Source organism: Pipra filicauda, unplaced genomic scaffold, assembly GCF_003945595.2.
Source record: "Pipra filicauda isolate LSUMZ 115617 unplaced genomic scaffold, ASM394559v2 scaffold155_size1731166_pilon, whole genome shotgun sequence".
NCBI classification, from domain to species: Eukaryota; Metazoa; Chordata; class Aves; order Passeriformes; family Pipridae; genus Pipra; species Pipra filicauda.
This window is the reverse complement of record NW_024104051.1, coordinates 1292496-1308257: the sequence shown is the minus strand read 5'-3', so window position 1 is coordinate 1308257 and position 15762 is coordinate 1292496. Positions and strand designations below refer to the sequence as shown.

At 41.1% G+C, this 15762-nt stretch overlaps 1 protein-coding gene across 2 annotated transcripts in view; it reads left to right on the top strand.

Annotated features, from left to right (window-relative positions):
- Positions 1–14492, top strand: part of NFATC1 (nuclear factor of activated T cells 1) — a 111156-nt gene extending 96664 nt beyond the window's left edge. For both annotated transcript variants that reach the window (XM_027721519.2, XM_039379103.1), the window contains exon 10: positions 12563–14492. In XM_027721519.2, coding sequence (XP_027577320.1) covers positions 12563–12565 — 3 coding nt within the window. In that variant the 3' untranslated portion in view covers positions 12566–14492. The remainder of the gene's footprint in view (positions 1–12562) is intronic.
- The last annotated feature ends 1270 nt before the right edge of the window (positions 14493–15762 follow it).

The following is a 15762-nucleotide window of genomic DNA, read 5'->3' as shown; positions in this document are numbered from 1 at the left end:
ATTCATTGAATGGATGAAATTATGTAGCAGACACTGGGTTGAAGCCTAAAGAGAGGAAATGGTGTCTCCCCAGCACCTGTAAATATTTGCTCTGTGTCTTGACCAGGAGAGACTTTCATCCATGCTTCAAAAAAAATTTTCAAGGTTTTTATTTTGTGAGTTTTAAAGAAAATAGAATTTTCATCTGTCAAAACCCAGCTCCTAGCTAGGTGTTTATGTGGGTTTGAACGAGAATGGCAAACACAGATCTGACCCACCCTTTAGAACCACGTCCAAATGCAGGTAAATGCATGCAGCGCACCAGTGTTCCCAGTTCCTGGCCTCTCGTTATCTTTCATTTCCCTACTCAGTGTTAATGTTGGGTATTCTTTTTATAATTCTCTCTTCTTTTTTTCCTATTCTGTAAAGTGGAAACAAAGGTTTCCATCTGATTAATTGCCAGGTTTCCATTCTTTTTAATGTTTCCTCTCAAAACAGTTTGGAATGAAAGTATTTCAGAAATTTGTGTAGACGGAAGCTACTGGAGATAATAATTTGTTTCATGGAACTATGTTTTACAGAAGGTGTGGTTACACAAGAAGGGCTGTTGTGTGGAGCAAACAACAATCAACTTGCACAGCCTTTCATCAAAACCTTTGTTTTTTTCTTTTATCCTATCATTGGAATGTCTTTGATGTCCCTAAAGCCTCAGCCTGAAAAGCATTGGGTTTACAGGGTCTTCAGCAAGACTCTGACAGGATCTTCAGCAAGAGCTGACCCTTGCTGGGTTGCTCCTGTCACAAGGATGCTTCTGAAGATAGAGCAGGATATTGCACATCTGCATGCCCACAGCTAGGTCCTGGGGTCTGCATGTTCTGGCTGATCTCCCTGGGCAGCAGGGAGCTGCCTGCCCCTTCAAGCAATGTGTAGTTGTGTGGATTTTCCAAAGCTCCTTGTGTTGGGTTCCATGCCTTCACCTCCTGGTCTGAATTGGCTGACTTGAACTGGCTGAATCTCATATAAGCAGCCAGTTTTTCTTCACTGTAGCATTAATAAATTTTTTAAAGCTCTTCTTGAATTACTGTTAAAGTTCTTCCACTCATTTTGTTGCCCAGAGCACCTCTCAAAAGTCCAGACCAACTCCTACTAGAGTTTGGATGTGCTGCAAGATTCACAGCCTGGGCCATGGAAGCACCCTGTCATTTCTCAGCTATTGAGAAGCAAGGGATTTGGAGTCCAGGTACTCAAAAGAGGCAGAAGAGAAGCCTGTTGCACATTGCAAGTGGTTGTTTGAGAAGTGTAATGCAAACATTTTGATTAAAATTTCAGGTCCTTAAGTGTGTTTGAGAGATGAGTGTTGCATGCCTGCTCTCAAGTGCCTTTTTCCTTGTTCTCTAGTGCTGGCAGCAGGTTTACAGGCTTCATTCTTGAGGCGGAATAAATTTTCTCTCTAGTCAAGAGCACTGAGCTTCAGCAGGGTTCTTGTGTCAAGCACTGAGCTGCAAGGAGGAAGGTTTTGTCTTCCCTGAGAGCTTGGCTGTGATTCTTACTGAATTCTTGCAACTGTATCTGGTGTTTTACTGTTGACATTGTTCTGTTGGTCCAGCCTAAGCCTGAGCCGTTCTGCAGCTAGACACAGCATGTGGGAGAGTGGAAAAGAGGAAGAGACATTTTGCTGTGTTTGCAGCTCTGTCGCACTGGGACCATGTACAAATAAGAGTATTCTTCCAGCTGCTATAATTTGAGATGCTTGCTGTAGGCGATTTTAGCTTCTGAGGAGTACTGGAGTCCAGCAACTGTCTGGACACAGTGGCTTTCACATCCACTTCTCTGCACTGGTTACAGCACCTACTAACACCCACCTGGTGGTTTCCCCACCATGGCCCAGGTTGCATTGGTATGTCTCCAGTGTGGGTCCAGTAAATCAGCCTTTGGTTCAAACCTTCCCAGCCAAACTGAATGAGAGGTGTGTTATGAAAAGGTCTTTACCTAGTTAGTGTGGTGCAAAACCAATGCAAGAATGTCATTAACCACTGCCAGTGCTCTTGTCCAAGGAGCCGTGGCAGAGAGGACATGCATTCCTCTTTGAACTGCAGTGTTCTTCCAAGCAACAGATGCTGCCATGGTTAAAATGAACTCCTGTGGCGTTACGTGCAGCTCACATTATGGTGGTGACCAGGTTGTCATGCCACAAGCAAATTTATTACATGATTTTTTTTTATTGCATCTGGTTTTTTGCAGGCTGTTTGCAGCTGCCAGTTCAGATTCCCAGAGCCAGCCCTTCATCTGTGCCCACTGCTGAAGATTAGCAGCTGTGTTCCATCACCTAAGGATTTCCTCCAGCTAGCATGACCTTTCCCAGCCTAGTCCCCAGCAAGCTCATAGGTGGATTTCTTTTCCCTTATGAAACACATAAAAATTTTATTAGCTCCACCTAGCCTTTGTCTTCCACCCAGCAGCATGTGGCCACTCACTGAGTCATCTTATGACCATCATTTTATCTGCCTGAGCAAAAACCCTGTGAATTAGAGGTTACCAAACAAGGCTCAGCCTTCACCCCAGCCTAAGTGTGGATGTGGCCCAACAGTGGTCGCTTCCTGAAGCAGCTCATAGGCACATATTCTGTGGTATAGGCAGCAGTATCCTAGTGATGTTCCTGCTTCAGTGCCCTCTTTGCTAGGTGATGTGAATAATAGCAGTGATTTTTTTTTTGTTTGGCACACACTTTGCTGATGAAAAGGTTTATAAAGGAAAGAGGTGTTGATGATGGTGATGATAATAGGGCAAGTAGGGTCCATTTACAAAAAACCCACCACTAAACCAAAACCAAACTCTTTTGCTCAGATCAGATAGAACCTGTTTTAACCTTGTTTCCATGACACTTCCAGTGTTGAGACCATGTTACTCCTGCTAAAGTCCATCAGACTTTGAAGCTGGTTGAGTAGAAGAAGAGTTGAGTCACTTGGCTGTTCTCTGTCATGGAAAGAAAAGAGCACTCAGCAAATACTGCAGTGTGACCCAAGGTGCTTTTTTTCTTTCCCCTATTTGTTATTCTGTTGCTTTATTTGATATGCCCAGCTGCACACGAGCTGTTTTTTTATGAACAGCAGTGCAAGGTGGCTCATTTTGGAGGATTCCAGATGATCACTAGGGGCCACACTATTATTACATAAAGTCAATTAAAGAGCATACGTGCACATCCTATTGATTTGATTTAGAACTAACGAAAGCTTCAGTAATGTGCAATTACAAGAAACTTAATGACCCCTTTATATTGAATGCAACTTCTGTGGCACCTAATATACTTTGATGAATTGCTCATTATGTGCAATGTTGGAAAAGCTCCTAAAAAGATTAATAATTGTATAATCGATAAAGAAATTCAGTCTCATTTGGCTTTTTTTTAAACTCTGAAATCAGTATGCTATGGAGATTATGGACCCTCCCTTGCTCTGTTTTCTTCCCTCCTGTACCCCCAGAATATTTTTTTTTCTAAAGCTAATCTGTCACTTTTCCAGCATATGGAGAAAGCCCTTCCTGTGTTATGTGGAAAGGCCTGGCCTGATACAGATTGCTGTGTGAGATGCTAAAGGTTGGTGTCAGCTGCCCACAGAAATCACTGGTGCTTGACTGGATGTGTACACATGGGATGCTCCTTTGGCAGGGTATGAAGTCCCCAAGTAGCAGCCTTCAGTGTCAGGCTCAGAGCTTTGCAACATGGTCCAGATTTACTTCCCTCTCCCATTCACTGCCTGTAAACATGGGGAGCTGCCAGCCCTTGGGGTCATCCTATGGGCTTTAACCTTGCTCTTCTAAACCATAGGATGCTTTGAGGCCCTCATGTCTCAAGTGTTGTCCATCCTGTAGCTGACTACCGGTTGTGAGGTACAGCAAACCTTGAGGGATGGGATCAGGAATATGAGAGTAAAAAGGAAAAAGAGGAAGTTTCATTTTGGTTATATTCAGGATTTAATAAATGCTGCCAGAGACATCTGGAGGCTAAAATATAGGCAAATGCAGAATTGCTTTAAATTTATTTCAGTTTTGAATCCAGTCTCATCATGCTTCAGGGCATGATTCATAAGTTCTGAATACTGGGGTCTGACAGCACTATTTCACTGTTGGTCATTAGACTGAAAAGTAGAACTTTTAACCAGCATCAATTTGCATTACTGTAGTGCTTACAGCAGAGGCAGATTTCTGGTGTCTCTGGTAAAGCGGTGCGTGGTCTTCCTTACTCCTTCCCTGACTGGTGCCCACAAAGCTTCCAGCAGTGCCGACCTCAGGTTTTGGTTGCCTTAGGTAACATTTGTGTAGTTTGTCTGTCATGTGGGAATTTTGTGTAAAACATAAAATATGTCTGTTTTGTTTCCCTTACAGATGCTCTTAAGAATGTAAACACGTCATTTTGGTTAAAATGTGTTTTATTTGTCCTTTGCCCAGCCTTATCCTCACACGTATGTGTATGCGTGTGTCAAACGTGGCTTGCATCATACCAGGGCAGATCCTGCAGCCTCTGCGCAGCCCAAATCCCCGTCGCTCCAGGCAAGGTTGGCCTCAGTGAAGGTTGCTTTAAATTCCTTTTGACTCTCTGATTCTTTGGTAAGAAGGGTAAATCAGGTTCAGTGCAGCCACTCTCAGATTGAGAGTAGAAACAAGCTAAAGTTTAGACCCCAGTGTGTTGGGAATCACTGTGGCTCCACTGATTTCCTGCATTAATTTCCAGCAGCCAGGGAATTCATCCCTAAGTCTTTGAAGAGCAAGACACACAGGGCTTTTCCAGGGCTGCATATGGGAAGGATAAAAAAAATCCAAACCCAGGAGTTTTGGAGTGATAGGATGGGACTCATTTAGTCTGGGCACCTAGTCAAGAGCCCCAGTTAAATTGCTGCCGCACAGTGCTGTCATCGCACTCCAAGGAACCTTTCCCATTAGCCCTCCTCAGCACAGCCACCGTGGGAGATTTTGGGTTAGTTGGGGTTATTGAGCTAAATAAGGCAGAGGGTAAAGCAGGTAGGAAAATAACTCCATGTTAATGGCTGTCATGTACAACAATACCATCCATCGCGCCAAGCCGACGTTCTTATGGGAGGATCATGTTTTATTAAAACCTGCTAGTTGTTGTCACTCACTTGCTCCACTGTCCTATTCTCTGTCTCCAAAAATAGCATGCCCTGTGGTGGTGGTTTATTATGATTAAACAGACAAAAATAAGTTTAAGGTTTAAACACATCCAGGATACCTGAGGTAATACAAGATCTGACTTCTTTATGCAACATGTGAAGTTACATTTTCCATTGCTTCATGAGACTTGTTTTGTTTGGTTTTTAACTCAGTAAGCTTTAATGCAATCTATAGTTTTGCATTACAGTCTGGCACCTCAGGAATTTGCATCACCATTTTCTGATGTTTTATCTTACTCATAGGACAATACTTATTAGCTTTGAAAAAGACAACTCTACTTTTTTCAGTGATTTGAGTTATAATTCTATGTTGTTTGTTGCAGTTTTCATATGTCAGAAAGGAATGATGCCTATTAATAGTGAGGAAGTAGATACCCTGATAAAAACTGTAGAATTTTAATCATGGGATGGAGTTTATACCAGGAGCCTAATTTCTTTACTTGCTCTATATATGTCTATATTTAGTAATTTTTCTCTTAAAATAAAATCTGACCATGGAGATAAGAAAAACATTTTTTTCTCCTGTTCTGCTTCCTCTGCATTCACTTGCAACTTTGAATTCCTCTTCAGTGAGGCTAATACGTGGCATTTCATCTGAAATGAAGCACATACAAGAGCCTGATGGAGCAAGATATGGCATCATAGCTGGTGAAAAAGTCTCAGGGCAGTAATTATAGACAGCAAAGTGAACATCATGCTACAAAGCATTACTACAGGTAGCATGGATTCAGCATCAAACTCATATGCTCACTCCAGAGCTCTGTGTCCCTGTCTCTGTTCGTATGTTGAATAGTGACAGCAGAAATTTAGAGCACTTGTGGGTACATCCACGCTGTGTAATGAGCTATGTAGCAAGATCCCTGACCTGGATATCACTGTAGTTGTACCCATGTAAGGCTTGACCTGAGCTAGTGAATTCTGCCAGAAGGCAAAAATGATGAGCCAAACCGAGGCAGTTTTGCTTTCAGGACTGCTACTCTTTCTGGAGGTTGCTCAAAGCTTCCACAAACCTTCTGGAGATTGTGACACAGAAGGTGTGCAGTCTGACCAATGTCAAACATGGTCAAACAGAGTATACAAGCATGGCACTGCACTGCTTGAGCAGTTACACTTATCTGAAAGATGAAGCATTATTGCCCAGACGCAGCCAAATCTGAGCATAGTTTACCACAGGCTTTCCACACATGTAGCTTGAAAGGTGCAGCTGGTATTACTTGTATTTTCCAAGCCACGTGAACCAGTCAGAGCAGGTTGCTTTTGTTCATTTTCGTCAAGAGAGCGTTACGGCATCTCAACCTCCATCTTCAGTTCTGCTCCATGGTAGAGGCAGTGGTCCCCAGCGGACACGGGCGGACATGAAGTTGGTTAGTCAGCTGTGGATAGAAACTTGATGTGACCCTGAATGCCTTGATGTCTTGGGACATACCATGTGGCACTTCCTATTGGTAAGGAAACCAAAAACCATCCTAAAGGAACTGAGCTGAAACCATCACTATTTACAGGGGAACGGGGACGTGTGAATCACGTGGTGTCAGCTCAGTGCATAACCTCTCAGTGCCCTTTTGCTTCAACTCTGTCACACCCCTTACAGAGTGGAGACCCGCAAAGCTCTCTTGCAGAAGAGAAGCACGCAGTGGTAAAGGGGCGCAGCAGTAAATACAGGCAAGAGTTCTGCTGGTCAGCCTTTCTGGGCCCCTGTTGAAGTGGATTGAAGTCATTGGAAGGATGCTCTTTGACTTCCACAGCCTTTGGTATGTGATGTGTGAGGAGACAGCAGCTTAACCCAGCCAGAAACTGGAGACAATGTTACTGCTTACAAAGTGAACAGAGATGGGATGTTTTCAAATTGATACATTCCCCCACAAAACTGTAGACTCAGTTCTTTACAGTTGTGGGTTTGACCATGGTTTTCATCCACATTCCATTTTTTCAGACTCTTGGTAACATTCATCTTTAGGAGTGTGAAGTCTTCCAATCTCTCTTATTTGTATCCCCAAAAAGCTCCCCAGTTGGAGAAACCTCATGCATGTGCCCTCTCCCTACTCTCTGCACCACTGACCTTGTAATTTCTTTGATCTGAGAGGGATCAGTCTCTCAGCTGAAGGCAGAACTTTGTCTTAGAAGAACAGGTATTTTATTAATAATAAATATAAATAATAAAGCCACATTGTTATCCATATTAGTAGTCGGATGCAAGAAAAGCCGAAATCTGCAGAAATTTAAAGTTTTGCCAGTTGATGGAATCTGTGTACAGCCACTAAATGTTAAAAATATTCCATTTCCTATGAAGTTCACATCTATATATGGAACCCACATTTGTTCAGATATATCTGGTTGTCCTGTTCCGTGCAGAAACCCAAACTGTTGCATCAGTAAGACACTGATTTTGCTAATTAGTAAGGCAAAAGATTCCATTGCAAGGGCATTTCAAAGCAAAATTAAATACAAGGAGAAAAAAACTACTTATTAAACTAAAATGTGGTGTAACAGCTCACCACATCCTGCTACCGTGGCATCTGCTGTTTAGCAAAGGAAAGGTTCCTCTTTCAGAAGCCTTGACAGGTAGAGAGGTCACGTGTTACCTGCATTTCTCAGCATTATTATTTTTTGACTTTTCTGTCAGTGGAAAAGCTGAACATGACAATGGAAAATACCAGTCGAGAGAAGGCATTGTGGGGAACTGTAGGTGTTAGCTATGAAAGCGACAGTGGCCTCCCACCCCAAAGCCAGCAGAAAAACAGTGAAAAAAAAAAATCTGATGACAAAAGCACTGTAAATTTTAGTACTCAGCTGTTTGATCTGATAGGGATCAACCTATTGCTGTAAGGGAAGTGTTGTGCTACTCTAGGCATTGAAGATTAAACATCTTGCATGCTATTCCAGATCTGCTCCTAAGCTGTATGTAGGGCCTACAACAAGCCAGGTAATTAGTTGGATCTCATCTGTCCTGTTTATAAAATGGGTCTTTTCAAGTACTCAGGTTACGTTGTTTTAAAAATGAGTGTAGAGGCTTTGCAATCTTCCTTTGAAGAATGCTGTGCTTATTCAAAACCCAGCTACTCCTGGAATGGTACTACAGAGATGAATGGATGCATATCCAAGCAGCAGCAGAGTCAAAGAACAGCATTTGCTTTAGGAATGAAACTCAAACCCAGGCCAAAATGCTGCTTGCATTGAATACTGCTGTTCTGTGGAGCACACACAATCTTCTTGTAATAGTAACAGGTTAAGAAGTCAGAACTTGAGCATTCAAGACAGCAAATGGCTGAATCTCCTTAAGTATATAATAAATATTTTGTTAGAAAGGTGAAAACTAAGAGAAAAATGTCAGTTATTTTTATCTGCACAAACAGTATATCTTACTTCTCTGGGAAGTTTTCCAGTGGTCCTACAGGACCAGGTGGAGCCCTGAGGATACCAAGGGGAAGGAGTGGAATAGATGGCAAAGGAGATAGTGAACAGGGAACAGTCAGCTCATTCACGTGACACATAAAATAAATTAACAAGAAACAAATTTAAAACAAAAAACCACCATACTTTTTCCACCATCCATTTTTTCCACCCATAAACTGTGGAAGCCATTGCTATAGGAAACCTTAAAGGCCAAAACAAGTTCAGAAGGTTATTAGAAAACTTCGTGAAAGAAAGTTCATCAGAGTTCACTAGAAACAAGAATGCAGACCTCCTCTGGCTCACGAAGACCCCCAGCAGAGTAAAGGTGTACCAGAGAAAGCATCACTGGAGGTGTACTGGTTCCTAAGCTCTTTCCCAAAGAACTGACTACTGGCCATTGTGGTAGTTTTGACACTAGTGTGGATGGGCATCACAAAGATGATGCATTAGCAGAACCATACTTCAGTAACAGAATGTTTGAGTTGCTGTTGGGAAGGACAATCTTGGGTCAACCTACAACAAGAATATTAATGTCTTCCTAGGAAAAGAAAAAAAAAACAGCTTGGGGTCAAACAAAACATTCCAAGACAGTTCCCCAAGACATGATGCAAAATAAAACATTTCCTAACGTGCAAGAAAAAATATTAATACGTTTTGGAGTATTAAAAGAAGCAAATTTTCCAGAAATTAAAAATAAAAAATGTTGAGAGATCCTTCATGGGAGTGCTGGACCATGCAGTTGGAGGTGGCAGGGAGCATCCTTCTAGCTGAGCCCAGCAAGCATCACCCAGCCCACTTCATGTGCACTTGCCTCCTGGTTTTTCCCTGTTCCCACCCACCAGAGGGTTTTCCTTCCAGTCTCAGGTGCCTTGGTGGGCAGTGCGGGAAAGCCCGCTCTCAGCACACTTCCCCTTTCAGCTCTCGTGTTTAGTGCTCTCTGCAAGATCGGCTGCGCTGCCAGATCACGTATTGCCCCACCTGGGCCTTTTGCATGCACCCTTGTCCCTCTCTGCAGGTTTTTTCCACTGCATTATTGGGAATTTTTTGCATTTTTGACATTGCGATGGCTAAAAGGGAACAAGCAACAGTGAAATAAAGAGGTCCATGTCTGAGCCATGCTGTCCATGTACCACTGTGGATGAGAGAGACGTTGAATGTCCTCTTGGTGTTTTTGATTGTGAGATCCAGTGGCAATGGGTACACTTGGGTTGAGGTTCTTTTGTCTCCCAAGTCCGTGCAGACATTGTCTAGTGACTGTTGTTGAACAGCTGTCAAATGTTGTTACAGGAGGACACTAGACTTACTCATCAAGGTAGCAGAAATCCACCTCTGTTGAGAAAGTTATATATATATATGTGTGTGTGTGTGTGTGTGTATATAAAAAAATAGAAATATATTTTAAAATAAATAAATAAATATAATAAAATATAATAAATATTATATATAATATGTATATATTATATATATTCTATATGTAATAAAAACAAGAAATAAAGTGGTGTAAGTCGATAACAAAATTACAAGTGACTTCAGCTGGAGACAGACTGATTTGGCTGCTGAGAGCTGAAGAGAGAGTGTGACTGAAGGAGTGTCATGGTCTCATGGCCTGAGCCAAGGCAGGTGGGCTCTCAGCTGAAAGGAAAAGTCACGTCATATCTAGGATAAGTCATGTGTCCTAGAGCACTTGAGTGACAGAGGATCAGCTGAGGGCACCTAGCGTGATTGGAAAGGGCAGCCTGTAAGTTTCTAAGATGATTTTGGAGATGAACCTGTGGCTCTTAGACTCTCATGTCATCAAGTTGCTTCCAAAATATCTTTACCAGATGCTCTAATAGGGGAAAGCATGGGCAGGCTCTTGCTTTTGAAAGTTTTACTGAAAGAGTCAAGCACATGTTGTAGCATTAGTCTGAGATTCAAGATGCCTTAGTGCTAATCCCGACTGAGATGGGGAGGTCCTTCATGTTTCCACTTTCCTGTCCCCATCTGTGAGATACCGGTGTATGTTCACATTTTACAGAAGCACCATAAAGACTCATTATTTAATGTTTCTGAGCACTAACCAACTATACAAAGAATGACAATAGCCTTGCTAGTATCTTGATTTTATTTGCTGTAACAGAAACTTTGAGGGTAATTTAGCAAAACTGTGACACTGCCTGGCCCACATGAGGACTTTTTTTTCATTGTCACATTCAACACCAAGGTTGCTATGTGGTTTTGCTGCATACCCAATATTGCTTTGAGAAGTTTATCACAGAAACTATCTTTACAAAAGCATCATGGAAGAATCATCCCACAGAACTCTGCTGTTTGCGTTGAAGGCAAAGACTCAGTCCCAAAAGCTGTACGAAGTCTTGACACAAGTGAATAGGATGGCACTTCTTGCTGTGTTTGGATGCATGCAGAGCAGTCTTTGCCACAGTGCAGGGCTTGCTGCTTGAATTTGTGTTTGCTGTTTGGTAATACTGAAGATTAACGCCTCGGCACTCTCAAGTGAAGGAACTGCTTTGTCTTCACAGCTCATTTCCATTTCTCTTAGTTTTCTTCTGTAAATAGATAGTTATAGATGAAATTGATATTTCCTTTCCAAAGAATGGTGTGCATATCCATTGGTATATTTGGTTTTGGTGACTAGGACCTGTAACACAAATTGACTGATTCATGTGCTACAATTACTAATTACATATGGGCAATAGGTCTGCACGTAAAAAAACCCAAACCAAAACGACAACAAGAACAAACAAAACAAAAAAACAAGTCATAAAAACTGACCAAGTCATAAACCCCAACACCCAAAGAACCCAATTGACTGGTTCAGGAAGTTGGTTTTAGACAGGCTTTGGTCTTTTCCAGTAAACATATGAAGTTATCTGGATTGCTGTGAACAGCAGCCCACAAGGAAAGGAAAATGCGGGCTTTTCCATGGTGCTCCCATGACGTGGGCATGTGTTTCCCACTCCCAGCAATGTTAGGGAAACTCAGAAGCAGTGATGGCATTTTGTCTATCTCTGTGTAAATCAGGTGGTGGCAGTTGCTGTAGGGAGGTGGAGTGGAAATAAAAGGGATGTTGTGTAGTCCACTGTCGATGACCTTTGCCAGGTTCAGTCATTTCCTGTCCATCTGCCAAAAATCACATGGACATAATTGGAGTGTGGGAAACTGTATTGCTTGATGATCTTCAGGGGAGAGGGAAAAGATTGAAAGAAGAACTTGTGAATAAGGAAAAAAACACTTTATCAGTGGAGATGCAGTCTGACTGGCTGATGCTGAGATAGCAGACCTTGTTTATTCTTTCCTCTGACTCTTGCCGAGAGTTTTGTTTATCCCTCTTGTCTGTTTGTGTGGATAGAAGTGAAGCCTGCATGTCCACGTGTGTTGGTCACCACAAAAGGAGGGTATATATTTAAACATGTAACCAGCTCCAGGGAATGGGCAAGCATGCAGCAGTTTCCTCTCTTCTTTTGCTTTTTTTTTTCCTAAATCAACCCACGGTGGAAAAAATCAGCATGTGAAGTTGTATTCTATATAGGCATTGCAGCTGTACATAGCCAGGTTCGGTGATTGGCAGCCTTCTGCCACCAGTACCTACCATGGCTAACATACTTTCCAAATGGCTCTTTTTGTGGAAGGAGTAGATAATTCTAAGATCTTCTGTTGTTCTCTTGGTTTTACATTTCTGAGCCAATTCTAGAGCAAATGAAATGTTTTATCTGTAAGTGATTTGAAATGTGAAGTATGTCTGATGCAATTAAGGATCCAGGATGCTGCTGTTCTTGTGATGGCTGGTTTTACATGGTATTTAGCATGTTAATAACCTTAGTTAATCCTGCTGGTTTTGCACTGTGATCAGCCTGTACAAGCTACCTCGTGATGTTACACACTGTTCAGAGCTGTACTGAAACTGTCAAGGAACGAATGCGAGTTCAGGGGGGCTGTGTACTGAAGAGACCTGCCTGCAGCAGTGGGATGTTAATTGATTCCTTTTCTCTTGTCTTCTCTCTTTGCAGTAAATGAAATTATAAGGAATGACCTTTCCAGTACCAATGTCCATTCATAGCTTTCAATATGGGCTTAGCATGAAATACAGACTTTTGACTTGGCTGGTGTGTCAGCTCGAGTAGAGAAATACCGAATAAAATGAAGACGTTGCCTGGTACCACTCTGACCTTCCACCTTACTGAATGTCTGGAACTGAAGATTTACCTCTTGCTTACAAAGAAGTAGCTCCTCAGCTTCAACTGATGAAACAGCTTTTTTAAAGAAAATCATCTCAAAAGAGAGAAGAAGGAGTACGCTCCAAGATGGCGCATTTCATGGGACAAAACTAGGAAACTCAGCAAAATCTGAGTGCTGATCTTTTTGGCATGGCACCGCTGGAATACAGCCCTGGAAGTGCCTTATTTTACCAGGTTGTGGCATCAGGGCATTTTTAATAAGCTTTGAATTTGCTACCATTAAAAGTGTTGGTAGGTGCAGAAACTGTAGAGCTTGAATTCCTGAGAGTGATATTGGAAAAAAAAGCAGGACTCTGCAGCAGAGTAGGGAGAGCAATCCCAACTCCAGTAAGACACGTTTATGAATTCCAGAATTTCTTCAGCTTTTCCTCTGCTGTAATGTACAGCCTATTGCCTTATTCTCAGTGCATTTCAAAAGCCTCCTAATTTGTCATCATCTCAGCTTTTTTTTGCATATTGTCTTTCTTAAGTGCTAATGAATCATAGGGTTGTTAGTAGTAGCATGGTAAGATTTTGATTTTTATCCAGCTTCTGTCATAGCACAAGTGAGTTGAATAGCACAAAATAAAAAAGGTTGATGGACAAAAAATTGATATCTATCTTTTACATGATAGATGAATGTGTATGCATGTACATACATACTAGTATATATGCATATATTTATATGACAAATAATATAGATGATTGCCTGATAAGGGCACTGAATTTAGCAATAATTTCAATTTCTGAGAATGCATTTCAAATCCACAACAGATATTTCAGCTACTTTTTTTGAGGGTTTGTTGCACCTAAAGCAGGTATGCATTTTCTTTCCTCACGCATTTAAGCAAGCACTTTAGATAGGCAAGAAGAATGCATACAAGATACATGTTATTTACCAAATGTTGAAATATGAATTATAGTAACTGTAAATACCATTATGGAAGAGTGTAAAATATTTGTTCAGTTATAATGTTATTATTCCGCAGAAGCCTTATAACTCTCTGCTACATGTATGAAAAAGGATATTACCAAAAAAACACCGAAGTTTAATATGCGGCACTGTATAGTGTATTTTCAGATTAGCTAATATTTCTGGAGCTACAGGTAGGCATGTAGTGTAGCCTTTAACATTGTATTTTTTACAATCAACTGCTTATTATATAACTAGTAGCAACCTATTATTTCATATAACCAAAAAAAAAAATAAAAACAAAACTAAAATAAAATAGCATGACTTTAAATTAAAAATGTTTAACGTTAATATTGTGCCTTAGGAATCTGTGCCCCCTCCTGGAAATACACCTGAACTACACCCCCGAGCTGCGGTGGCTCCTTAACCCTGATGCAATGAAGACTGAACAGGTTTCACAAAAAAGTGAAATCCTTCTAAGCGTTTTAAAACATTATTCTGTAAAATTATGTCTTACTTTCTTTAGGGGGAAAAAAATGAAAGCCATATTTGTCACATTTGCACATTACTGTGAAGACATGAGAATATAATATGGCTATATGTACATAATATGCTGTTATTGGTCCTTACGATAGTCTGTATTCCTCACTTGTTTAATCCCAGTTATTTACCCTGTATTTAGCATTGTAGACGTTGCATGAAACGTTTCTTATAGACTGCCATATGAAAAATTAAAAAGCTTGACAGATGTCAGCTTGACTTGTAGCTAGAAAATAGAACTAATAAAGCAACATGTTTTGCTGGAAGCTAGTCTTAGAGTGGTTCATTTTATGTTATCTTGAAAAATCTTCCTTTCTCATAAAAAATAAGCATTTTTAGATTATATACATATATCTATGTCTCCATGTCTTCTCTATGAAGCTGATTGCATTCTGCTAATAGAATGGAAGCAAAGTCTCTTGTCAACAGACTCTTCTTCATTTTTCCACTGCATTTAAAGACATTGCTGCCAAGAAGAGAAAATTATATATGATATAATTCTCAGATTTAATTCTCTCAGTATTTCAGAAATGTCAATAAACTGTGCATGGAGGAATCTCTGGTTATGCCAAAGCATTTTTTTTATTCATATACATAAATACCTTGGGTGAGGTTTTAACCATACAGGACAATACACACACACAGAGGCACATCCTCCACGTGTTCATGTTTCAGCAGTAATTTCAGCAAACTTTTCAACTGTATGGTTTGGCTATGTTGCACCTTCTTCATTCTTATTTTCCTCTTTAAGCTATTTTTGGAAAGGAAAAAAGGAAAAGACAGACCCCAACCTGTTACTTTTAAGCCTGGATAATGGAAAATTATGCATCTCTTGTATATGTATTCATAAAATAAAAATGAAAGCAGAAATATTTCCTGTATGAGACTGCTATCTTGTTTCTGTACGTGTGTTATGGTTGTTGCTGTCAGTTTAAGAAAATGGTTTTCATCAACCCTTTTTGAAAACAAAGCAAAACCAAAAAGCCAGAACACTCTGAACTTGGAGCATAATCTTAATAGGTATGTTCAAAAATACCTTTGCCAGGGATGATTCTGACTATTAAAAAGAGCCCTCTGGATGAATTTTAAGTGGTGAAACAAACTGCCTTATTAATCATGCAACTAAGTACTTGCATCTGTATATATTGCTTGGACAGCAGTTTCTTTTGCTCTCCCTGGAACCATTTCTGAAATATGTGGGTTACAAAGGGTAGGCTTTGGATCTCTGGTCTTCAACGTGGTAGATAGAAGAGACATTTTTGTTAGGCTGGAGGCTTTGGTAGCCCTGCAAAGGGATGGCTGCCCATAGGCTGGCAGAAAGGGGATGGCTTGCCACTGGCCCACACGTGCGATTGATGGATCTGATCTGTATGATGCGTCCTGCTCCCTGAATCCCCTTGCTGCTCTGCCCCAAAGGAGAAGGGGGCAACAGGAGGATGTCAGCTTAGTCAAAGCTGGGCTGTACACAGGTTTGGGTTTCTAGTCACCTCATCAGGTGGTGCATCTGTATGTACCAACATCTGACACCTGATGGGCCAAA